Source organism: Plectropomus leopardus, chromosome 8, assembly GCF_026936395.1.
Source record: "Plectropomus leopardus strain MGB_pleo_1.0 chromosome 8, ASM2693639v1, whole genome shotgun sequence".
Taxonomy (NCBI): Eukaryota; Metazoa; Chordata; class Actinopteri; order Perciformes; family Serranidae; genus Plectropomus; species Plectropomus leopardus.
In genome coordinates this window covers 5,417,965-5,443,127 of record NC_142183.1, presented here as the reverse complement: position 1 = coordinate 5,443,127, position 25,163 = coordinate 5,417,965, and the positions used below count along the sequence as shown (strand labels likewise).

Below are 25,163 nucleotides of genomic sequence, written 5' to 3'. Positions count from 1 at the left end.
TTTCATTCTTGCTATGTTTTTCATGTGGTTGTAGGCTGATTTTATGACTGTTTTTATGTGGCTGTTGAAATTTAGGTCAGAGTCCTTAAGTACATCAAGATTTCCAGCTTGATTTGTAGGTTTTGAATTCATGGATTTCGAGGTGAGCATTGACTTTGAATCTTTTTGTTCGGGGCCAAATATCATTATTTCAGTTTTTTCTGTGTTTAGTTGTGGAAAATTCTGGCACAGTTTCCTGCTTCTGTTGGTTGCAGAAGCAGATTTGCGGGACATGTGAAGTCTTTTTCCTGTCAATAGGCGGGTATAAATAGCTTGCTGTATGTGACCCCCCACCTCTGTGGTCGTGCGGCCATGAGGCCCATTGTCTACACTAAAAATGCCCGCTGGGAAACTCTTGTTGCCTCAAGAAGCTTGCGCCCATTGTCGACTTTTGACAACTCCCCATTTCCCATTTCATCCCACCAGCTTCATCTCTGTGCGTTGCGAAAGAGAGGCGGGGGCATCTTGTGATGCCTGGCACAAGAATTACCATAATCACTGTCAACATTAATGGAGATCCTATCACTGGAGAATTTAAACACGGCTTTTCCATATTTATAGAGTCAATAAACAGAGAATGCGCAGCAAAATGTCTGTTATGATTCAAAAGCGAGCCGTGTTTACTGGCTTTGAAATGCATATTTGGGTTAGTGGATGAGGCGGAGGGGATCGCAGTTTAAGTTGTGGGATAGGAGTGGAAACGTAATATCGCCACACCAGACACAGAACATCTGAAACCATAAATGTCTCACTCTCACCGTCTCCAGGGTTTCCACTTTCTCTCAGACATTTGCATAGCCGAGCTTGTGTACCTCTTCCCTCCGTCCTGCTGTAGGTGGCGGTCTGTGGTGGGTTCGTTTGATTCCCTTTAGAACTGCAGAAGCGAAATACAATCAAAATCTAATCTAAATAAAGCAAACATGTAATTGTCAAACAAATAATATCACTTATTACTAGTAAAACAACAACTAAATACTGAAAACACATCAATAGTTCCTACAAGTAGATTAATCAAGTTATTGATGAAGTACATTTTCAAGGAAAAATGCCAAATTTCTCTGATTCCAACTCATCACTTGTGAATCATTTATGTTTTTGTTTAATTTATTTTTAAATTTTCTATGATGTCTATCATAGTCATAATGTCCATCATAGTCTTCTATGACGGTAAACTGAATATTTAGTGTTCAAATCAAACATGTCATCTGAATATGTGACTTTAGGCTCTGGGGAATTTTGAAAGCCAATTATATAGGCAGGTGCTCTCCAAAATTTGGCACAGATAGCGTCAACATGAATTGGTACTGTGTAGCACCAATGTAATTCGGTTGGTACTCTTAAAAGTACTGAGTTCAGTGCCCAAACAAAGGCCCTCCTTACAGCCAGTGCTCGAGTTGGCTGGAGGTCAGGGCTCCGAGCTGGCCATGCCAAACTGTGAAGGTCATTTCCTTATGGACCGGCTTTGTTGCAAAGTGGTGCTGTTGTGTTGAAACAGGAAATTGTTGCCACAAAGTTGGAAGCACTCTATTGTTTAAAATATTAAGATTCCCCTTAATCAGAAGCCGAGAGGCTTACCCAGAACCACGAAAAACCAAAGCACAAAAAAGGATGTGCAAAGGGCTGTCCACATACTTTTGACCTTGTAGTATATTAAACCGCAAACCAGCATGATGACGAGGGGTTCTCCAAGTGTGGTGAAAGAGCCGCTGGGGATCCTAAAGTGGCCTCACGTGGTGTTTTGTAAAAAGCGGAAAAGTTAAATGTCACTTTGATTCACTTGAAATCACATAATTTCTATAAACAATTGATCTAATCACGGGTTTCCCTCTCACCACTGCTGCGTCTGTATTACATTTAGGCTATCAGAACAAGTCTCACTATATGGGACAAAGTTTATCCGCATGGGGGGTCTGTGGTCGACAGTAAATGTGTGTTTATTTTGGTTTCTAAGACATGAAAGTGAAAATCCCTGAGCTGCAGTTAGTTTGCTCTACTGTTACACTCACTGTAAGTCTCTGTGGAAAAGAGCCTCCAGTCAATTTGTAAATTGTACGACTTCCATGAGCTCCAGTGACAGTTTGGTATATGAGCGCCACCATAGACCCACAGTGCAGCTCTATCTTGGTTTTTGGCAGTTTAACATGTTGGGATTGTAAATGGAGCCGTGTTGTATTACAGCACCACTATCACAGCGAAGTCTTTCTACTTCTTCAGCGTTCTCGTCCATTTTAACGAATGAGCTAGTTTGATACATTCATTTTTATTAAATATGTGTAAATTAGGACTGTTAAGTGATTAATTATAATTGCAATCATTTTTTTATATTTATAATTCCAATATTTAACATTTCAAACAGTCCATAATGAAAGGTAAAGCAAGTCTTACCAGAATGTCTGATTTATACACAGTCAGAGTCCACAGGTTTATCCGTTTCGGATTATCGTGCATCACTGGTTATGATATCTTCATATCGCACTTAGGAGTCAAAGGAAACCTTTGGGCTTGACAGAAATATTGATTTAAAGTATATCATGATATATATTGATAGACTGATATGAAAAAATGATCGTGAGAAGATTTTTTTTTCCGTATCCTCCAGCTCTACATTTAGTTGATGCTTTGGAAAAATAAAATTGGGTAAATTAGCTTTGACTTAGTGCATCTCATTTGCTAGCTGTAATAACCCCTGCAGTTTTATTTTGACCTCTCGTCGGGTTTGCTGTTTTTTCCGCCAAAACTAACATTTCAAGGCATTATAATTTTTATACAATGACACCGATTGCAAAATGTTCTGGTATTTATTCACTCTTAACTAAATATGTAGGGTAGCTGCTGTGTTTTTGGCTTTAAAGTGTACACTTATTCCACTATTAGATCTGAATAAATGATCTTTGTCTAAACAATAATTCAGTCTCCTTAGTTTTTGACCTTTCAAGTCAATATACCACACTTCATCATTTCACAACTTTTCCTCTCCAGCCTCTCTGGAGTCAGAGAATGATAACTTTCCCCTTCTGGTGCAGCTTCTTCATCATCTGAAATCCAACAAAATTGACTTTTTTTGTTTTTTTTTTCTTTGCAGCGCTCTTAACAGCTGCAGCAGGCCGAGTTTGGCAGAGCGTTAACGGAAACTGTGGTGTTTATTCTTCCTCTGCAGGTGGAGATCACGCTGCAGGACATCAATGACAACCCGCCTGTTTTCCCTAATGACATTCTTGATGTGACCATTGAGGAGAACGTTGGAGATGGCTTCAAGATAATGCAGCTAACAGCCACGGATGCAGACAAGGTAATGGCTCCCCCAGTTTCTATTCTGTCTGACAGTGTTTTTGTACTTTTCTGTGCCCGTTTTCCACTCCACTGCTTTCAGAATAGATATCCTGGGAGTGATTTGAATAGAAAATATGCTCTAAATTTTTGTTCCTACAGTGTAGAAACCACTATAGATTCAAATGGGGTTTTGAGGCCAACGCAGCTGTCAATAATGAAATGAAGCAAAGTCGACATTTAGCGTCTTTACGTTAGGCCGTTTTCATGCCAAAGGAATTGCAGTTACTTGGAGCAGAAAAGCCACTGAAACAACATTAAGATCATGGAAGGAATTATGTGCATATGAGTATTAAAGTGAACAATAGAAAAGATTTAGAGGCGGTCCATTGTGGGTATTTCACAAAAAAATGAGCCATAAAGGAGTTTCAGAAGTTATAGTCAGTATTTAGACAAAAAATATGGTGTAACTTTTGGAAATCGAGTAGAGGTGAAAGATCGAATAAACTGATCAGTTGATGGATAGAAATCAACAGAAGTCTTTGTTTTGGAAGTCATAGCAACAATAAAATCTTTGCACTCAAGTCCTAAATCAAGACAGACAAGCCCCGAGTCCTGAACTTTGAGTTTTGGGTGCTAAACAAGTCATAATGTACTCTTTAACAAAGGTAATGCCAGTTTGACTAAAATATTGCCTATACCAAAAATTCTGCATGTTTTTTTTTAAACTGGTATTTATTTGGTAAAATAGAAATTTCTTTGTAATAGTAGTTTGTAATTTTTGACCCTAACATTTTGCATACTGCATTTTGTTTTTTGTTGACCATGGCGCCTTTTTAGAATTGTTATTATTATTATTTTAATTTTTTTAAGGTTGTTTTTGACTGTTTTAATGATAAGACAGCAGTAGTGAGATAGTAATAAATATATATTATTCTGTAACATTATTTTAAATATAAATAAATACCGTTTTTTTCTTTTTTCTTGATATTTTCCAGTAATTGATAATTTTCTTTTACTACTTTTTTGCCATGTGCAGAACATGCTAAGTTGCAGATTGCCTATTTCCACGTTTTTGACAGACAAACCAATGTGCTCATGTTTCGAAGGTCTAAATGCTTGTGAAAGGTATCTGAACAGCTCAGGAGAACTGATGTGATCCAGGTTTCAAAGGGTTAACATAGTACAACTTTAGCTTGTTACGAACAAGCTGCAGTAACTAATATTTCATATATAGAGATTATAGCTATTACTAGTTTCCAGCTCCTGTTACCTAGTTAGGCTTTTAGTAAAGAAAAAGAAAAAATAAAACGGTAAAAAGACAAAAAGGGTAAATATATACATCAAGACTACATAGAATTACAACATACTGAAAAAAAGACACAAAAGAGACAAAAAGACACAAATATCAAGGTAACACACTTACTTTGGGGGAAGGTATCACGTAATTCACTGGTATGAAAGTCAAAGTCCAGTTAAAAGTCTTTTTTGATTTTGTCAAGTCGAGTCTTAAGTCATCGAATTTGTGATTTCCAATTCATGTGACTTGACTCGATATCTCTGGAATTAATCAAAATAATCCATTATTTATCGAAGCAGACACACCTTTTTTTTGCTATTAATAGCGTAACACTTTTTTCAGACATCTTACAGACTAAACAGTTCATCAATTAATTAAAAAAAAATTACATTATATTAGTAAATTGTGGGCTTTAGAGTGCGAAAATCGATAAACTTTGTCAACACACAGTGACACAAAGTCTCTGAGAAGGACGCAGACACACCACTTTGACTCAATCTGTCTTCATACGTTTTTGTCCTCTGAACACACACACACACACACACACACAATTGTCGTTTCTGTGTCTCGTGTGTTGACGTTATCTGAGACGCGTTGAGGCCACTGGTGTCACACAGCCTGGAGGAAAAGCGGCCAGCGATTGATTTTTCGGCCCGCCGCTCCGATAGTCCCTCCGCGGCCCCCATAGTTCACATTACATCAGCGGGATCACTCTCGATTAGTTAAAGGCTCCATCTTTCGCTGCTTTAGGCAGGATATGGACATTAAATCCTGCAGTGAGCGAAACGCAGGCCCTGCCGGCATCTCCAAGGTCTGCGGTCTCTCACCTGAGCCAAAGGACACAGTTGAAGTGGATGGAAAAAGTCAGGCCACAGAGGGGAGAGAGATCAGAAAGGGAGAATATGGACTCAAATTCGATGTTAACTTATGAGGCCACACGTTTTTTATTGCACAGCTGTTGCCTCACTGCCTTCTCTTTGCTCCGATTGTGAGAAAAGCCGTTCACTCCTGGACGTTTTTTCTGTAGTCGTGATGCTATATCGACTATAAATCTCAGAAGACCTGGAGGCAGGTCAGTCTTTTCAGTAGGGGGATTTTAAGGACATTATTTGATTATTTTCCTTTTTTTAAGTGCCAAAATATCCACAGCTTTGATCTTGGAAGCATATGGTGTTGAAATCAAACTGTGCGGTTGTTCACTTTTTCCTCATATCTGACTTTGTGTGTCAGCTTGAGCTCAGCTGAAAGATGAAACTTTTGGCTTTTAGGTATTTATAGAAAATTAAAGGGATACTTTTTGCTGATTTTCAACCAGTTTTGTATCAAAACGAAGTGAGTAGTATGTGAAAATGAACCCTACGGTGGGGAGGAAAATCGAAACAGGCACAGCAATCTCGTAACGATATACAAACACCAACACCACAAATCAAGTTTTTTATTGTGTAAATTATTAACATTTCAAATACAAACTCAACTTTTGGTAGCCTTATAATAAAAACAAATGCTTTTTTGAACGTCCACTAAATTTGCTGCAATCAAAGTGATTTAAGAGAGATGAACCGTCTGCCATTGTTTCACATGTATGAGTCTGTAAGATGTCACCAACATCCAGTGGGGTTGTTTATTGGTCTTGTGCAGAGCAGTGCATTCTGGTAGTTGTAGGTTTTACAACTCTTAAGCAAAAGCATAATTTTTCTCAGTTTTCTCTGGTCATGTAACACAAATTTCAGAAGTATTTGTGTCTTTCTACTGAGTTTTATTTAAGGGGCATCTTTCCAGCGGCGAAATATTTCTTTAAACCTTTCAAACACGAGAAAATTGGCTTGATTTCTTTCAGAAACATGGGAAGGAGGCAAGGCAATGAACACTAAAGAAGTAATGACCCTGAAAATTAACAAGAAATGTTGTTAAAAAAAAGTGAAAAACAAACAAGAAATGATCTGAGTGCTTGAAAAATTCTGTACCATATTTTTAAATATAATTATAATTTTGATAATTATAGATATAGTTTTCCCTAGCTTTTTATTTTCATTTTGTCCTTTGACATTTTTCCCTAGCTTTTTAAAATAATTTTCTAAATACACAAATTTCTCACAATTTTTGGAACTTTTTTTTTTCAATTTGCTTATTGACTTTACCTCCATGTTTCTGAAAGAAATCACACCAGTTTGCTCTGGGTTCAAAGATTTAAATACTTATGAAAGACGTCTGAAAGCTGCACAAGAAAAGTGAAGTTAGTTTCAAAGGGTTAAGCATTCATGCGCGCATATGCAAGTCTTCCCTAATGATCAATTTAAAGAACTTTCATTCAAGAGAAACGGCATTTTGCTCCAAAGGATTCAGATAAAAAAGAAAACGTAGCGACACTTAAGGAGAATGCAAAGGAGTCTTTTTAGGAATCACAGATTCTAGAGATGTTTACTCCAAACTTCAGTGCTGCCATGAATAGGTTGCTAAATAGAAGCCTGTACTTCATTCCAGCTCTCTGTCGGAGCCAGATATGAGGCCAGCCAAGCCTTTGCCCACATCCTTACGCAGGAAACTTAAGTTGCGCTGACACCGAGCGTAAGGAACGCATTGGAGCCCTTTTTGAGAAAGCCACATGTGTGAGCCAGCGCGCAGGAGCCAAGAGTGCAAGCTGTTGGCCAGCTGACGGGCTGAATTCAGACATCATAATGATCCCATCCAATTTAACAGTGCTACATGTGGGATTCATGTGTGAGGGTATTAAAATGCTGTTTCTACGCATCCGTTTCTCGCCATTTCCACCCTCCGAAAAAGAAAGGAAGAGTTTGCAGCAGGGTTGAAAGAAAATCAGTATAAAACTTTGCTCTTTTGTCCAGTGTTTTTCACCACATTTGAAAGAAAAATGCTGCTTTTTGTGCTTTTGGGAAGTTTTATTAGAATGCTGACCTGATGTGGAAAATATTTCACAGGTATAAAAAACAAACCTTTCTTCATGAAGAAAAGTGCAACAATAGCTGTTTCAGGAGAGGTTTTTGAAAATAAGTGAGCCTCAAAATTAATACTAATGTGTTCCAGAGGCTCTTAAACCCACTGCAACGATATTTCTAGATACTTTTTGTAGTTTTGAACACTTTTAACCCTTTGTAACCTGGAGCAACGCTGCATCACTGTTCTCGTGCTGCCTTCAGATGCCTTTCATATGCATTTAAACCTTTTGAAATGCAATCAGCAACTTGCTTTGAAATGTCTCAAAAATTAAAAAAAAAAAAAAAAAATAGCAAAAAGTGACAAGAAAATGGACCTTTTTAAAAAAGGGAGAGAATCATTTGATATTTATCCGATAAGTTGTGTTATACATTGTGGATGGTGAATGAATTTTATTAAAGGCCTTTGAAAAGACTTGGAAAAGTTGGAGTTTTGTAATATTTTTGTTATTATAATTGTATATTTAAAATTAGGTCATTGAACTGTATATATATATTATTAATATTTATTATTATTTTTTTGAGATAATTTCCTGGGGGGGCGGGGTTCTTTTTTGTGCTAATTTCAGGTAAATTACTTGAAACCTTTGACTAATTTCATGATAATTTTTCAGTAATTTTAAAGTTGCTCATTGCCCTCTTTCCATTTTTTTGAAACAGTTTGCTCAGGTTTCAAAGGGTTAAAAGAGCTTTGCAGCGCAGCCGGTTGGACCCTCTTTACCTTTATGTTGGAGCTCTCAGTGACAACACGTAGCTTGTTTTTCAAGAGTCTGTGTTATGATTGGCCTGCCTGCTCGGTGCTGTTGCATACAGGAAGCTCGCTGTCCCCGTCGGCACTGTCTGCTTCGCACCTCTCGCTTCTCATAGGAACTGTGTGCTCCCAAAAACCACTCATCTGCTAAATGAGTTTCCTTCTGCTCCAGTCGGGTACACCGTGCTCCCTGGAACGCTGCTGTTTAATTGGTCGGCCCAACCCCCCTCCCCAAAAACAACCGGAGCTGTAAAGTAGTCGAAGTCTTGAGTGAAGGTCAAGAGATCAGCCACTGTGTGTGTGTGAGTGAGTGAGTGTGTGTGAGTGAGTGTGTGTTTAAGGTCTTAATTACTGATGTTAGTTTAGTAAAAAGACAGGAATCAGTACATTAACATGAGAGTGGAGTTATTTAGTGTGTGTGTGTGTGGTGTGTGTGTGTGTGTGTGTGTGTTGGACTGCGGCCTGGATGGACCCCTGCTCGGCCTCTCCCACCTCCCTCGCTCTGCCTCTGAACCCTATCAGAAAATTAATTGGCAAACGGCGGGTGTTGGGTTCCGGACTGCGGCCCAGGTGGCTGATGGGATTGCCAGATCTGGAGCCACTGATTGATGACAGCAGGGTCCTTAGATGAGCGGAGACTCGCTCCGTCCTTTTTTTTTTTTTTTCTTTACTGGGTCTGGATTTGTGACCAGACCAGGTCTCTGGTAATGCAATGAGAGAGACTCGGGTCGAGAAGTCGGAGATTTTATCAGGCCACGGGAAAGAGATAAGAGCAAGTCATGAACTTGGCCGTACGATATTGACTCCGACGAAAGTTTTTGGCAAACTTGTGCTGTGTCTAGATTTGTTGGTGCATTAATGTTTATGCACAGAGTCTGTTAAACATGGAAGGTAAAGAAAATATTTAATATGTGACAGAAATGACAGCGGCTATACTAATTATTGTATTTATTTATTTTTTACATTGAAAGCTTCTGTTGGGGTTTTTGAGAAGCTTTAAATGTACAATGTCATTTTTTATTATCCCCCCTTCATCCTTTGAGTATAACCCCAATTTAAATAAAACCTTTCAATAAAAGAGTTTTTTTTTACAATCAACTTATTTAATAACTTATTTAATTATAAATTTAAACGTATTAACGTGACCTTGTCACAAAGCGTTGTACAACTGAAACTTTACAAATGTTTTGCTGAAAGAAGCAGAGAGACGGCGGTTCATTTTCACAGGAAACCTTCTCCATAAGGAGGCACTGGCATCAGAGAGGTAAAGATGCAAAGCAGCAACAGGGAGCTGAGAAAGTTTAACTTAATATCCTAAAAATAGCGTGCGTGTTCCCACAGAAATCTGCTAAATAGTTGGAGGGGATTGAATATGTAAGTTGCGTGCTCAGCAGATACATACCTGAAAGCTACAGATTAAATGAGAAGTGAGAGACGGAGTGTTAATGTTACCCGTCAGCATGACTGCATACACTCAGTTTATGTAAAATATAGTTTGTGATGCGAGCGCCATTGTCCGCCGAGGCAGTAAATGTGTCGACATGCGGACACAGCGGCCACTTAATGCAACGCCTCTCTGTATAAGCCGCTCCATTGTCCGGCGGGATCAAAAAGCATCACACAAACATCAGACATAGCTGAAAGAGTCTCTTTTAGCTTCGCTCTTAACCAGCTGTAACCAGAGCTCCGTCTCACTGAATGGCAGTAGCTTTTTGATGTTGCTCTTTCTTTTTGGCAGAAGACACAGAGTGAGACAGTTGTCTGATCTCTTATTGTCCCCGGCACAAATATAAACGTCAGGCTCTGTCGTCGGCCTCATTCAGTCGTCATATCACATTCAGCCCTCTCCTATTCCAAAGCCTTCTCGCTATAGCCATCACATGTGTCGTGGCGCTTGTACATGTCCAAGGTAACAGGGGATCTATTAGCTGCATTTATAGAGGGACACTATAGTCCCCAAAAGTTCAAAGACTGAGAGCGAGTCTCGCCAGAACATTCAACTCTCGTTCTCTGTCTAGTCTGACCCGTCCTCTTTTTGAAAAGCCTAATGAACGATACTTTTTATTATAGATTATGTGATTACAAATGAGTAAACGTTATCTTTGACGGATTTCAAATTGAGTGGTTTCCTTTTGAAAACAGAAGAAGAAGAAGAAAATGAGTAATCTGATAAGAAGTCACCGAAATATTCCCTACATACTCAGGTCCCTAAACAGTCACTGACTTGCATAACTTTTGACTCTTGTGGAGTCAATGAGCGCATCAGTTTTATTCACGAGTGATGATGTTATCCCGCATAGTAGCCATTTCACTACAGTGGGAACATTTTTTAAATCAACATCACTTAATAAAATGACCTGTAATGACCTCTTGGACAGTCAGCCTTATGGGGCTTTATTGTGGCAAACTAAAGACCTGGAGCAGTCAGAGGATGTGTGGCTTTCACAGGTGTCTCTGAGTTTCCAGAACAGAAGAGCTCACGGTACAAAAAAAATCTTCTCTACACGTCAAAAGATTTTTTTATGTGGTACTCCTCAAGTTCCTGGTGTCTTCAGGTCGTATTTAAGGGTATTTTTGACCACTGGTGTTCCATCCATCCATCCATTTTCTTCCGCTTATCCGGGGTCGGGTCGCGGGGGCAGCAGCCTAAGCAGGGAAACCCAGACTTCCCTCTCCCCGGCCACTTCATCCAGCTCTTCCCGGGGGACCCCGAGGCGTTCCCAGGCCAGCTGAGAGACGTAGTCTCTCCAGCGTGTCCTGGGTCTTCCCCGGGGCCTCCTACCGGTGGGACGTGCCCTGAACACCTCACCAGGGAGGCGTCCTGGAGGCATCCTAATTAGATGCCCGAGCCACCTCATCTGGCTCTTCTCAATGCGGAGGAGCAGCGGCTCTACTCTGAGCTCCTCCCGGATGACCGAGCTTCTCACCCTATCCCTAAGGGAGAGCCCAGCCACCCTACGGAGGAAACTCATTTCGGCCGCTTGTACCCGCGATCTAGTTCTTTCGGTCACTACCCAAAGCTCGTGACCATAGGTGAGGGTAGGAACGAAGATCGACTGTTTGACCAGTTCTCGAGTGGTAAAAAAAATGCTGAAGATTTGCATCAAATCTGTGAATGAAATGGTATCAACCCAAAAACTGCTAACATACTTGAACATGGGAATGGCTCTAAACTAACAGTTTAAATAGGTGTCTAACCAAAATACAATGTTAATCACATATTTATGACTAGAAAAACTTGACAGTGCTGTCTACCCCTAAAGACCCTCTGCCCCCCTCTAAACAAACTGGATCTATGTTTGGGAGCGGCGCAGTGAAAGAGGGTAAAGAAAACAAAACTTTTAGGGCTATGACTTGATAAGATGGAGTTTTTTTAATGATGTAAATAAAGTTTCTTCTCCTTTTCCCTCAGTTTTTTATTTTAGGGTTTGTGTTTCACCCCTGATGTCTTCAACAGTCTCTCGTTAACTTGTTTGTGTGGGTTGTTTTCTTACTAATTGAACACACTCATGAAGTTTGGAGTTTGTCTCACATTTGTGCAGGTCAGCTGGGTATAATCCCTTACATCCGTTTACTCCTTTTCCTCCTTCTGTTGATGTCCGTGTCTTGATTTGCGATCTATCGCGTCGCCTTTTTTTTAAAAACACAAGCCTTTCCTTTGTGGAGCGTCTCTGTGAAATGTCAGACACGTAGGTGGTTTGATCCTGAGACGTGACACGCTAACATGTGTGTTTAACTGATTTCCCACCAGATAGAGTTGCTTTGATACTTGTAATCACGATGCTCTTCCTCTTCCTGGACCGAGTTCAGCAAATTACATCAAACTCTCTGGGCCCTTTTTTTCACTCTGAACCCTGAGAGCGAGTTGGATCAATCTTCAAGAAAACGAAGCCAACAAATATTGACTTAAAATTTAGTTTGGTTTGTTTCCTGCGATGAGCTCAGTCTGTTTGAAACAATCAACATGTAAACAGAAAAGTTTGGGGTTTTTTTGGTTGTAAACATGCAGATTTAATTATGCAAATACATTTTGAGTTCAGGTTACATTTGCATTCTGTTACAAACTAAAATATTGCATTTTCTGTCTTTTCCTCAGGGTCCAAATGCTCTTGTGACCTACACCATCATCAGCGGGGCAGATGACAGCTTCAGGATCGACCCCGAGTCCGGTGATCTGATCGCCACCAAGAAGCTGGATCGGGAGCGCCGTTCGAAATATTCCCTCCTGGTGCGTGCTGATGACGGGAAACAGTCGTCTGACATGAGGCTGAACATCACCGTCAAGGACGTCAACGACCACACGCCCAAGTTCTCCCGTGCAACGTATTCGTTTGATATCCCCGAAGACATGGCGCCAGGTGAGATGTGAGGCTGCGTTCAGACTGAAGGCAAATCAGTCTGTTTCTGAAATAAGTTCTGTGTTTGCAAGTGATCATCAGATTTGTGTCCAGACATTGCAAACCTGTCTGCTGGGGTTGCTGAAGTAATGATGTAGGCGCCAGGAATTATGTAGCTGCACTTTTTTATTTCTTTATTTTATTTAGCCATTAGGGCCCACTTTTATATTACACATACTCATATCACTCTGTGCACACAATGCACTTTTTTAAAATCAAGCTTAAAGAAAAATCATACATTAATATTATTTTCTGCTATTATTGAGTTATTTTTTTCTCCACATGCCAAATATGGTTAAAACATGACGTTATTAGGGTGGAAAATTGCAAATTCCAAGGCAAAAGCTCAGAATCATACAATTTGTGTTTTTCATGCTTTGATAGCTGTTGGATCAAAAATTGCCGTTTGAATTGCTCATTTTTTGCACTTAACAGTATGAATATATCAGTTTTCTTAACTCAGTGTATTTTAGACTTATTGTCGGAGCTGAGCTGGAAATCCCAAGATTAAACAAAAAAACACAACCCTGTCAAATGTATGCCGTATGCATGAACACAGCCAAAATTATCAAAAAAATTAAGAATGAAGAGCACGAAAAATGCGCCAAACAGCCCCTAAGGGTTAAAAGGGACCATGTACAGTTTAAAAACATAAATGTTACCATTTGATGCACTGTACCAGATTATATCTTCGACCTAATTCACATCTGTGGTCCCTCAACAGAACAAAGTCACATCACAATAACATAATTACATAAACTTGTACAAGAAAAAAGGAAAAAAAAAACATAAGACAAACAACAGACACAATAGCTCATCATATTAAGGATTACAAAGAAGAAGACACAAGACAGACAATGCAATATAAATCAACACATAAAAGTACATCACACACAAAACACTCAAAGCGACACACAATAGAACATGACAAGTAAATGCTTGTCAAATTAAGTTATTACGTCCAGATTTCAAGGTCAGAGAGTGCAGAGCTCAGCAGCTTTAAACGTTTTTTCAGTGTGGTGTTGAAAGTACTGATAGAGCTGCAGCTCCTCACATCGCACCTGTCATCACACTTGTGATGCAACTTTTCAGCACGGAGGCATGAAAAACGGAGGGTCATCGTTTCGCCCTCTAAACAATGGTGTTATCATGTCATGTTGCAGAATTTCTGTCACTCTGGGTTTGTTGTTGGTGTCGTGTTGTATGTCATGTTGTGAGTGACGTTTTGAAATCACATTTTTTAGTGACCAGAGCATCCAAACTGAGGCGCATCTGTTAAAATCTAATGCTTTTCAAACCACCTCAGAATGTGGATCTGATTTGCAGAAATCACATTTTTTAAAATTTATTTTATTTTATTTTTTTTTTTTGCTGTCCAGACTTTTTCAGTCTGGATACCATCTGGATGTGCCAAAATTGGGTACGGGCTGGCAGTTTGAACAAGGCTTTATGATGTATTCACACTGAACAAAACGCTAATTTTTACCACATGGTACCCCTGCAATTTTGGCTGCTTGAGTTTTTTTGGAGTTTTTTGCAACTGGCAAATTTTTACCCCTTAACAGCTGCTAACAATTCTGCTAACCAGCTGAAGAAGGCAGCTAACGTCTAACTTGGTCCTTAATAAAGTACAACTATTAGCTGGAATGAAGTGACGTGAACACGGTAAACACAGAGGCTTGGCGCTGTCAACCAAGACGAGAACTTTCTGTCACCGCGGTACGTTACTGCCTCACTCCCTTTGCTGTTTATTCTCTACAACAAAAGGCCAGCTGAAATTACTCAGAGCATTTTGCTAAGACGCAACTCAACCGAAAAGCTCACTCAAGTAACAAATCCGTATTTTTAAAGAACTCTCCACGTAGCTCTCTGTCTTGGCTGACTTTTTTTTCCGAGCTCTGTTCTTTTTATTCCGTCTCTGTGCAGCTCTGACATGAAGTTGTCGAGCTGCGAGTGCTCACAGACGATGACGATGTCCTCCATTTCTGATTCTCGGTTATGTCAGGAGAATCTCAATTATATCCCAGAACTGAAAGGCTTCCACGAAAAAAAAGTCACACCTATTTTGTGCAAAAGCTGAAAAATCTAAACTTGTGAATACTCACATATTTTGCATGTTCAGGTCATTTGCATCGCCTGTTGCCAATTTGCATCTGTTCTTGTTTTTCCATCGACTTTGTATGTAACCTCTTCATGCATAACACTTGCTTCAGATTTGGTTTGAATGCAGCATTATTCAGTGAATCATCCGACTGCAAACTAAAACACACTGAAAATGCACAGAATATAGACATCACAGACTCAGACAGGCAATGTTATGTCTTCTGCAAAAGCCCTCAGACCAAACTTAGACAGCTCTGTTAAGGTCATCAAGAGCCTCAAATATTTAGGAGCAGCTTCTTTGAGCAGTTTATAAGAGCATTTTTTTATAAGAATACTCCTTCGTTTATAAGCACATTTTTATACGACTGCTGTAGCTCTTCCAAATCCTCCGTATCTCCCTTAAGGGGAAAATTAAGAGTTTAATAGGTCAAAGTGACAGTAACTGATATTTGATTTATAAGGAGATCTATCAGCGACCAGCAGGATTTACAATAATACTGACAACTGTCTGGCGTGGCTTCTTTATTTTTTGGAAATAAAATAAAGAATGTCAAGTGAGGATACAATTAAGATATGATTATGTGAAGTGCTGATAAAAACACTAAATTATTAGCTGTAATAGTATTATCTTCATCCTTGTATCGTCAGTTAAATACCAGTAATTGGATGAACTTTGGTTCCAAAACAGTGGAGGCCAAGTTAGTTTAAAAAACAGAGCTGGCGGCGTGATCGCTGAGTCACTGGTATCAATAAACAGCCCTAATAACCATCTGCAGATAAATTAAAGTTATTTTGTTCTAAAGTGCAGTAAAGTCTAACTTCCCGCCTCTGTGTCTCACTCTCTCAGGCTCCATCGTGGCGGCGATCCTGGCCAGCGACTCTGACTCAGGGGTGAACGGAGAGGTCACATACTCGCTGGAGGAGGACGACGAAGACGAGACGTTCCTCCTGAACCCAGTGACAGGAGTCTTCAATGTGACCCGTCTGCTGGACTACGAGACACAGCAGTACTACATTCTGACAGCGAAGGCCCGGGACGGCGGAGGGCAGGCCAGCACGGTCAGAGTGTATTTCAACGTCCTGGATGTGAACGACAACCCGCCCGTCTTTAACACCTCCGTGTACAGCACGTCTGTCTCTGAGAGCCTGCCGCCTGGATCCAGTATCGTCACTGTTGGGGCCAGTGATGCTGATGATGGTACGTACATGTGGGAAGATACACAACGGCATGGAATCAAAGGGACGATAGATAACAGAGCCCAAACTATGTTACTCACAGTAACAGTACTGAGAGTACCATTTATCTGTGTGATAATGAGTAAAATTGACTATATTTGCTCTTGAAATAATAATATAACCCAAACAAATATTTTTGCAGCAGGATCCTCAAAGATGTTTAATATTTGGGAGGGTATATAAATTTTATTTTATTTTATTTTATTTTATTTTATTTTATTTTATTTTATTTTATTTTATTTTATTTATTTTTTGAGAAATGATAGTGCATGTTTTAACACAAAAATTAACTGAAAACTAAGAAAAGTTAAATAATAAAAACATATTTAAAAAACATGAATCATGAAATATATAAAAACTTATCAAAATAATGCAGCCTGTAAAACACATATAACTGCAGGTTGTTTTGGGTTTTTTTTTCTTGTTTGTTTGTTTATTTGCTGCTCACACATATGCTGATACTGACATGTCAATATATGTAATAATTTCATATGTTAATCAGGCTCTTATAAATATATTGTCAACTTTATATATATATATATATATATATATATATATATACACTCACTGACTCCGAAACTGACTAAATTTTCAGGACAAGCACGATTTTCAGCATGTGTTTTTGTTGGTTTTTTTGTAAAGGATAGACAGATATCCCAGAGATGTGTGTGTATTTAAAGAAGCCCGTTCTGTGAGAAAGTTTTAAGCAGTAATGTACTCTCATTCTGTATAAATCAAGTGTGAGTCGACCATCGCAGATTAATTTAATGTAAGCCTGTCATTTTGTTATGACTGTCGGTTACACAGAGGCTCTCCAACCTACATTTTATTTTTCATTTTTATTTTGCGTCGTGCACGAATGACTTGATGAAATACGTCTTCACCGTATGATTAAGTGGCCTGAGTTATTCCTGCGTTTCAGGTGGTGGCTTCCGTGTATGTGAAGTGCCGTGTGGTATTTGAACAGTCACCGCTACTCTCCTCCGCTGTAATTACCGCTTCACCCAGACCTAATGTGGTTATAGTGACCTACATTCCTGGGAAATACGCTGCCTAGTCTTTAACCAGAGTCTGGCTTCTCTCTCCACTGTCCACACAATCTGACCGCGTCGTCCACTGCAGATATAGAGTTGCAGCTTTGCACTGTCAAAATAAAACGCCGCCATTGTTAGCACTTCCTAAGCCCTGACCCCCGACCCCCAGACTTTGTCTCTAGACGACGTAGTCTAAACTCGGATGGAAGTAGCACTCTTTTGATAAGGGATTACTTGTGTACTGTAAATACACGCTGGAGTGTGGGAAGGTGCCGGCGCTTTCCACATGAATACCCCGTTGAGTTGAATTACAGACGCTCAATTTAAGCTCATTTTAACCCCCAGTTCCAGAGGAGAGCTGCGGATTAGGCCCTGATTTCGAGGAGAGATAGTTTACGGCATCCATCCACTCAGTCACACAGCAGTTATCTCATTTAAATAAATGTTTCAGTCGTGAGGGATTTTCCAAAACAGCACAGCCGCACTATCAGTTTAGGAAGTGGTTTGCAGTGGTGTTTCTCTTTTGATAGCAATCTGTCGTGCTGCATGAATGGATCGTCTACGCGGAGGACGAGAGTGGCGGCCAGAGCTCCAGCTGCTGCACATGCACAATTTGTGGAAGTGGATGCAGATAACACATATAAGTGCCTAATTCAGACACATAGAGAATATTTAACAATCACATCTGGAACAATGCATGCCTGTCAAAAATATCAACATTCGACCTCTGCTGTTCTGTTTGTTATCTGGCTATTTTTTAATTCAGGGTTATACTAAATAGTTCCTTGTAGATTTATTTCTTTTTGGCACTGTGAGTGTCTTGAGACAAGGTTTGTAGTTAAAAATACACCAAGACAGATTGTAGGCCGAGAGTCTAAGAGATTTAACAAAAAAAAAATGCATCTCACTTAACCTTTTAAAGCATGAGCAAATTAGGCTGATTTTTTTTTCAAACATGGGAAGAAGGCAGTGAACATCCTAACAAGACACTGACCAAGAAATCTAAAAGAAATTAGTAAGATATATTAGTAGCAAATTAATTACATAACAAAGAAAATCAAAAAATAATTTAAAAAAAACAATCAAGAAAATGTGGAGAAAAAAAGTGCTGAAAATTGAAAAGGATAAAACTTTTTTCAGTAACATAATTAAAAATATTTAATTATGATGATTTAAAAACTGTTTTCTCAACATTTTCATCTATTTTTTTTTCAAAATATTTTTTAAATAATTCCCTTCCCAAACTAATTTTTAGGTCATTTTCTTGTCCCCTTTTACTAAATTCATGCAATTTGTAAGATATTTCTTGTTAAGTTGTTTATCGCCTTTCCCCCCAAGTCAAACCAATTTACTCAAGTTTCAAAGCTTGTAAAAGGCATCCAAAAAAAGAAAAGGACCTGATGTCGATCCATGTTTCAAAGGGTTAATTCTTGCTCCACTACATTCTTCCTCATTGTCAAAATTAGATTTTGGTACCAGGTTGTGTTAATTCTCCACTGGAGGAAAGTAACACGCTTTAACGTTGGGAGAAAAATACAAGTGTAATGAAATCACAGAGAGTAGACTTGCTGTCTGTGTGGTTGTTATTCCGTATAGTATTTTTACAGGTCCGAATCCGAGTACACATGAGCCCAAAGTCAAGTTTGTGAGATTAGTGTGAACACTGTGTACATATCCACGTCGTACTTGGAAGGTATAAAAACACAATGTGTTTAGTTTACCAGAGCAGCAAAGATCAGTCAATCAACACAAAAGAAATCAAATCAAATAACTGGTTTAGTCATTTCCTGGAGCAAAATTTTTGAGTTTTGATGGCTGGATCTTCTCAAACATGATGATTTTATGCATTTTTTTTGTCTTTTTTGTCATATGTGATAGTTGACTGAACATTTCTTCCTTTTGAAAATGCCATTTTGAGTTATGGGAAATTCTAACATGCATTTTTGACTATTTTTGATATTTTATAAACAATAAATAAGAAAATGATCGGCAGATTAGTCCATAGTGAAAATAATCATTAGCTGCAGACCAACAGTTTACTAAACTGAATTTTCGGATGCTAAAGATTAAAAGGTTTTAATTTCTTAATCTCAATAGCATTTGGAACTAACTACATGTGCAGTGACTCAGTGTAGCTTTTAAAATGTTGTGGCAAAATAAATCTAACTTCGAAATACTTCAATAATCCTAATTATTGTCTTCTTAATTGTCTCTTTTCATGTTTTTTCAGGCCCGAATGCTCAGCTCCTCTACAGGATTGCGTCTGGTGATCCTCAGGGCCACTTTGACATCAGCAAGGAAGGAGTCCTGCAAACGAAGAAGGCGTTGGACAGAGAAACCCAATCTTTCTACAATCTGGTGATCACAGTCAACGACCTGGCTCCTCCGCCCATGACCCGCTTCACCAGCACCGCCCAGGTGTCCATCATTCTTCTGGACGTCAACGACTGCCCGCCGACCTTCACCTCACAAAGGATGACCTACATCCAGGAGAACACGCCGGTGGACACGGTGGTGTTCACCGCCCACGCTACAGACGCTGACAGTGGACCCAACAGCTACATCGAGTACTCCCTCAAAGGACCTTTCGGTAACAAGTTCAGCATCGGGACAATCGATGGAGACGTCAGGTTGGTTGGAGAACTCGACCGCGAGGAGCTTTCAAACTACACCCTCACAGTCGTAGCTACGGATAAAGGCGAACCCCCTCTGTCTTCAACAATGGATGTTGCCATGATGATTCTGGATGTCAACGACAACACGCCGAGCTTCTCGCAGAACATCTACGACATCGAGATCGAGGAGAACACCTTGACAGGGACTGATGTTATCCAGGTGTTCGCCAGCGATGCCGACGAGGGCACCAACGGGCAGATCAGATTTTCTATCTCGGGAGGAAACACCAACTCTGATTTCAGGATTGATTCGGTTACGGGGGTGATTTCGGTAGCCAAGCAGCTGGACCGTGAAGAGCGGTCCTCCTACTCGCTGGTGGTCCAAGCCGCCGACCGAGGCAGCAGCCCCAGAGTGGACCGCGCGACGGTCAACATAGTTCTACTGGATGTCAACGACTGCTCACCTGTGTTTGAGCTCTCGCCGTACACCGTCAATGTTCAGGAGAACTTGGGGAACCTACCGAAAAGCATTCTGCAGGTCAGTGTGTTTTTTATCTTTTAGTCATTGACATTTTTTGCCAATTTTGTGGGACATTTTTTTATCAAGTTGCTCATTATGATTTTGAAAGAAATCAGAGCATTTTCGCAGATTTCAGAGGATTAAATGCTCGTGAAAAGCGTCTGAATGAAAGAAAACTGTCAAAAATGTCTGTCCAGGTGTTAGAGGGTTAAACAGTCAGGATGTTATTAACATTCACAGACGGGACCCTCTGAGTGAAGAGAGGGCAGTGTTTTGACTGACAGTTCTAAGACTTTAAATTAGCTAATGCCTTAACCAAATTTGTAGTAATACTAACTTAATAAGTGCAGGTATGTGAGCAGTGCATTAAACCACTTAGCATGGTGGTCTTATTTAGCCATGACAAATACGTGACTAAAATGATACAGAAATGATATATGACTGCAATCTGCTCTGCACAATTAGGCCTTTTATAGGATTTCACCGAAATATGAAACTGGGCTAAATTGCATGACAAGGTAATTAACATCCCAAATTCCCTGATGACTAAATGAGCCATTTATAAGCAAAAAAATGGAGGACTGATTCCATTTTCTTTCGCCTGTGTAACCTTCGAGGAAATGAGGGTACAGTTATGTGGTGGGACAGGGTCCAGACGTTTTCTTGCCCGCACATCTGTGTGCTAACTTTGCTGTCTGCAGCATGCACGGCAGGGAGGGGTGAGGAGCCCACAATGCATTTAGGCACACCAGTGAAAAGTGGTAGTTTAATGCCGCAGCACGAGGGGGAAAAGTCAGACAGGCTAATAGTTTCATACTCACTGTTTTTTTTGTGGATTCTCTGGGAAAGTCTGATTAGGCAAAGTGAATAAGTAATGATCTTCCTTCCCTCAACAATTACCTTCATGGTGCCGCCCAGCACCGTGATGATAATTAACCCTCTGCTGCCTCAGTGGAAAGACTCAGGATGGTGGTTACACTGGGTTACTTGCAGCTATATTTGGTTATATGGATTGAGCAACATGTTTTTTCTAAGAAAGTTCCACTAAATAACATCCAGGGAGCAAAACAACAGTAAAACTGTTAATGTGGAAGAATTTGTTAGTTTGGGGAACATTGCACTCCAGCCTTTCCTCTGATGTTTCTACATTTCTTTCCAGGGATAAGTTATCAACTAATCCACTGAAATGTCAAGTTTATTTATGTAGCCCAAAAGCACAAATTTGTGTTGCCCTGTGGTGCTATTTATCAGCATGGATTGTTTTGGTTTACGTTGCCGAGTGTTGGAGATATCGGCCGTAGAGATGTCTATCTTCTTTCCAGTATAATGGAACTAGATGGCATCTGGCTTGTGGAGCGCAAAGCGCCAAAAAACTACATTTGAAAAACTCAACAGCAATGTCCCTTTTCAGAAATCATGACCAGGTTACTCAAGATAATCCACAGACCTTGTTGTGAGCAGTTTCATGTAGGAACTAATTATGTTCTACAAGAGCAGACCAGAATGCTTCAGAGTCATTGCCCAAATCGTTATTCAAAAGCTTGGTTTTGTTTTTTCACCACTAAGCTTGATAATTAAAGGGGTTGCAAGTGTCGGGCACAAATGAGGCCGGTTTTCTCGGCACTGTCACTGATCCCAGCTTCAAACACTTAAATAAGCTCCCCTGTGAGCAAAAGGAACGGGTAGTGATGAGGTTCAAACCATGCAATGCAGTTTATTAATAACTCACAGCAACACTGCATAAAATAGTCTACCTTCCACCGTCTCTTCCCTCTCTGTCACTCTTTGTCTCTCACACATGCAGCAGCACTAAGCACTACTTTAGTCAGCTCAGGTTTGGGTGATTGATACGCATGTATGAATATGTTTGAGTACTATTGCCCTCGCCTGTGTGCATCTACTCATGGTCGAGAGGCTTGTAACAGCTCGGGCCACTTAAAGTGCTTGAAGCTGGGATCAGTGACAGTGCTGAGAAAACCTCATTTGTGTCTTACACTTTAAATGTCAAGCTTAGTGGTGAAAAAACAGTAATACTGATTTGGGCAATGACTGAAGCTTCGAAACATTTGGGTCGGCCCTAGTAGAACAAAAACAGTTCCTTTATAAATCTGCTCTCAACATGGTCAGTGGATTATCTTGAGAAACCAGGTCATGATTTTCTGCCATCCAGTTCCATCATACTGGAGAGAAGGCAGACGTCTCTACGGCCGATATCTCCAACTCACACCAAATCTAGATCTGTAAAAAGCACTACAGGTAGGAGGAGAAATATGTATTTCTTTAATAATGGAGAGAACTGTTCCTTTAATGTGACCTTTGTTCAATAGTGCTCACAATTACCCCATAAATGTTGCACAAGTAAAGAACAATCATACAGTCAGCAGACTGACTCAGTCGTGTCAATTGAGCAGCCAATGGTTTGCCAATACTCGCCAGCATTAACCAACATGCAGGAAACTACGGGTCATACCAGGCCGTGTACGGCTGTAGTGACATTGAGCTTAGTCAGAGTTTCTTCTGCTGCTTATAGATTCAACTTTTTTCTATACAAGATGAAGAATGTGTTCTGACCTTTTTCAAAGGTGACATAGTTTCGCTCAAAGTATTATCATTTCATGCTGTTTTGTACTTGAAGCACAGTAAAGTACCTCAAAATTGTACTTAAGTAGAGTACATGTTACTTTCTGCCACTGCTGCCATGCTATTACAGCTCTCCGGTTCTCCTATTTATCCTGGACAAACCGTCGTTCTGCTGCTGGAAATGAAAAACACATTTCATGTTCAAGAGGAAGCACAAGTTTGATCCTCAGAAATCTCCAAGACGCTCGTTTCTGTGTTCTCCAGGTTGTTGCCAGAGACGACGACCAAGGTGCCAACGGCCAGCTCAGCTACATGCTCAGCGGCGGGAACGACGAGGGCGCGTTCAGCCTGTCGTCCAGCGGCCAGCTGAGTCTGACCCACACTCTGGACCGCGAGGCTCAGGGGAAATACATCCTGCTGATCACAGCCACCGACTCAGGTGAGACCGCAGTTGGACGTTTGGGAGCTGCGCGGGCGGCTGATACCATCTTGAAATGTTTGACGGCTTTTAAAGTAAAAGATGATTTTATGCTGGCCTTGCAGTGTTATGTTTCAGTTTATAGCGCTCCGAAATGAGTTGTTTACGTCTGAGCTCGCACCACATTCGACTTGTTCAACTTATCATGATGATCTGGTGGATCTGGTGCGGACTGAGCACCGTGTAATAACTCCTTACATGGTCATTGTTGAATTTAAGCAAAGCTAGAAACATATTTTGTAATCAGCCGGCAAAACCGAGCTGAAAAGAATATTTTCATGCAATGTCAACAAACAGCATTTTGATTTCACAGTGTGCACAGTGCGCTTTTTGTGTGGCACAATAAGCTAAACATTCGGGAGTTTTTAGCTTGCAAAATAGTGGGTGTTTTTTGACCTATTCCCCAGCAGTCCTTTCAGCGGGTTCGATTGAACAGCATCCTCTGTTTATTTGGATACGGCGGTAGAGCTTGTTATAGCCAGATAAAAGGTTAACTTGTTATTGCATAGAGGCCAGTTAATGTGCAGTTAAAGGAGTACATGCGTATCCCCGTTGCAGCCAAATCACATGGTATCCCAGTTAAGTATATGTTTCTCCCGAGCTGCTCTGGCACGGCCGTCATGGTCTGAGGGCGGTTCTGTTTCATTCCTGGACTGACCATGTGACCGTTCATAATGCTGTGTATTTTTGACTGTGCTCTGGCTTTGGTGAGAATTGAGACAATTTTGCATGGTCTTGTTTTTAAAAAATATTCTGCATAAACAAACTTTTGAGTCTGAATAATCTGCACATTTGTGGGGGAGATTGTTAGAGTTTGATTACTTTTTTTTTTTTTTTCACTAAAGACCATTAATCAAAAACAGCAAATTTTCAGGAGTCAAAGTAACAAAAAGTGTATTTTTTCTTCATGCTTTGTTAGGATTTTCCCGCTGCTCCGAGGTTTGTGCCACATGGACAAAGTTGCCCAACAAGCGAACATACTAATTAGGATTCGATCCCTTTTTTGTGCGCTTCACAAGGAGTCCATATTTAGAAGCCTGACAACAATTCCAAAATATTTTGACAGGACGTTCTCAGTACAATGTTGGTGAGAGGCAGAAAGAGGGATTTGGGGTAGAATATCAAAATATCAAAAAAACCCATAATCATAGTACAGGCCAAATTACCCAGCAGCATTTTCTCACATTTTTGAGGCCTCGGCTGAGACAGTGGGGGGAAATGGTTCTCCCAGGCGCTATCTGGCAGGAAACGTTGAAGGTGGATGGTGCAGACATGTCTCCAATTGTGCTGTCTACCATGACCCATTTTCAACCGCAGACATTCATCTTAACATGTTAACGTCTGCCTTTATCTTCCTGCGCTGCCACATTTGACTCGTTTGACTCCAACACAGTGTGGAGCAGAGAGAAAGAAAAAGACTCGGGAGGATTTATCACTGCAAAACTTCAGTCTGTAGAAGTATTATTCTGTCAGACAAGGACTTGCGCTTTCTGTTTATGCAAAAAAATATGTTGTATTGTCATATTTGGTATTTGTACGGCAGCCAAGACAGAATCCTGCAGCAGCCGCTGTGCCCTGCAAACACTTCATCATGAGCAGAAGAGATAATTTTGTGATTTAACACAACTGCAGCATGACTTATGACCAGAAACGTGCTCAGCTTTTTTCAGCTTGTTCTCTAAAAGAATCATCATCACCAACTAATGATGGACGACATATTAAATATATTCAATATATTGTGGCTTATTCCATGTGGGATGTATGACATTATTATGAACATCAAGTTTAAATTGTCATGTCACTTTTTTTAACCTACCAGCATCAGAATAAGAATCTAAAAATGATTTATTGCCAAGTAGGTTTTCACTTAAAAGTGGAAACACCAAACTGAT

General features: G+C 40.1%; 1 protein-coding gene across 1 annotated transcript in view; it reads left to right on the top strand.

Moving 5' to 3' along the window:
• fat4 (FAT atypical cadherin 4) overlaps positions 1 to 25,163 on the top strand; it is a 148,013-nt gene that overhangs the window by 71,905 nt on the left and 50,945 nt on the right. The window contains exons 2-6 of the mRNA XM_042492815.2: positions 3,197 to 3,328; positions 12,405 to 12,666; positions 15,656 to 16,006; positions 19,309 to 20,231; positions 23,058 to 23,232. Coding sequence (XP_042348749.2) covers positions 3,197 to 3,328; positions 12,405 to 12,666; positions 15,656 to 16,006; positions 19,309 to 20,231; positions 23,058 to 23,232 — 1,843 coding nt within the window. The remainder of the gene's footprint in view (positions 1 to 3,196; positions 3,329 to 12,404; positions 12,667 to 15,655; positions 16,007 to 19,308; positions 20,232 to 23,057; positions 23,233 to 25,163) is intronic.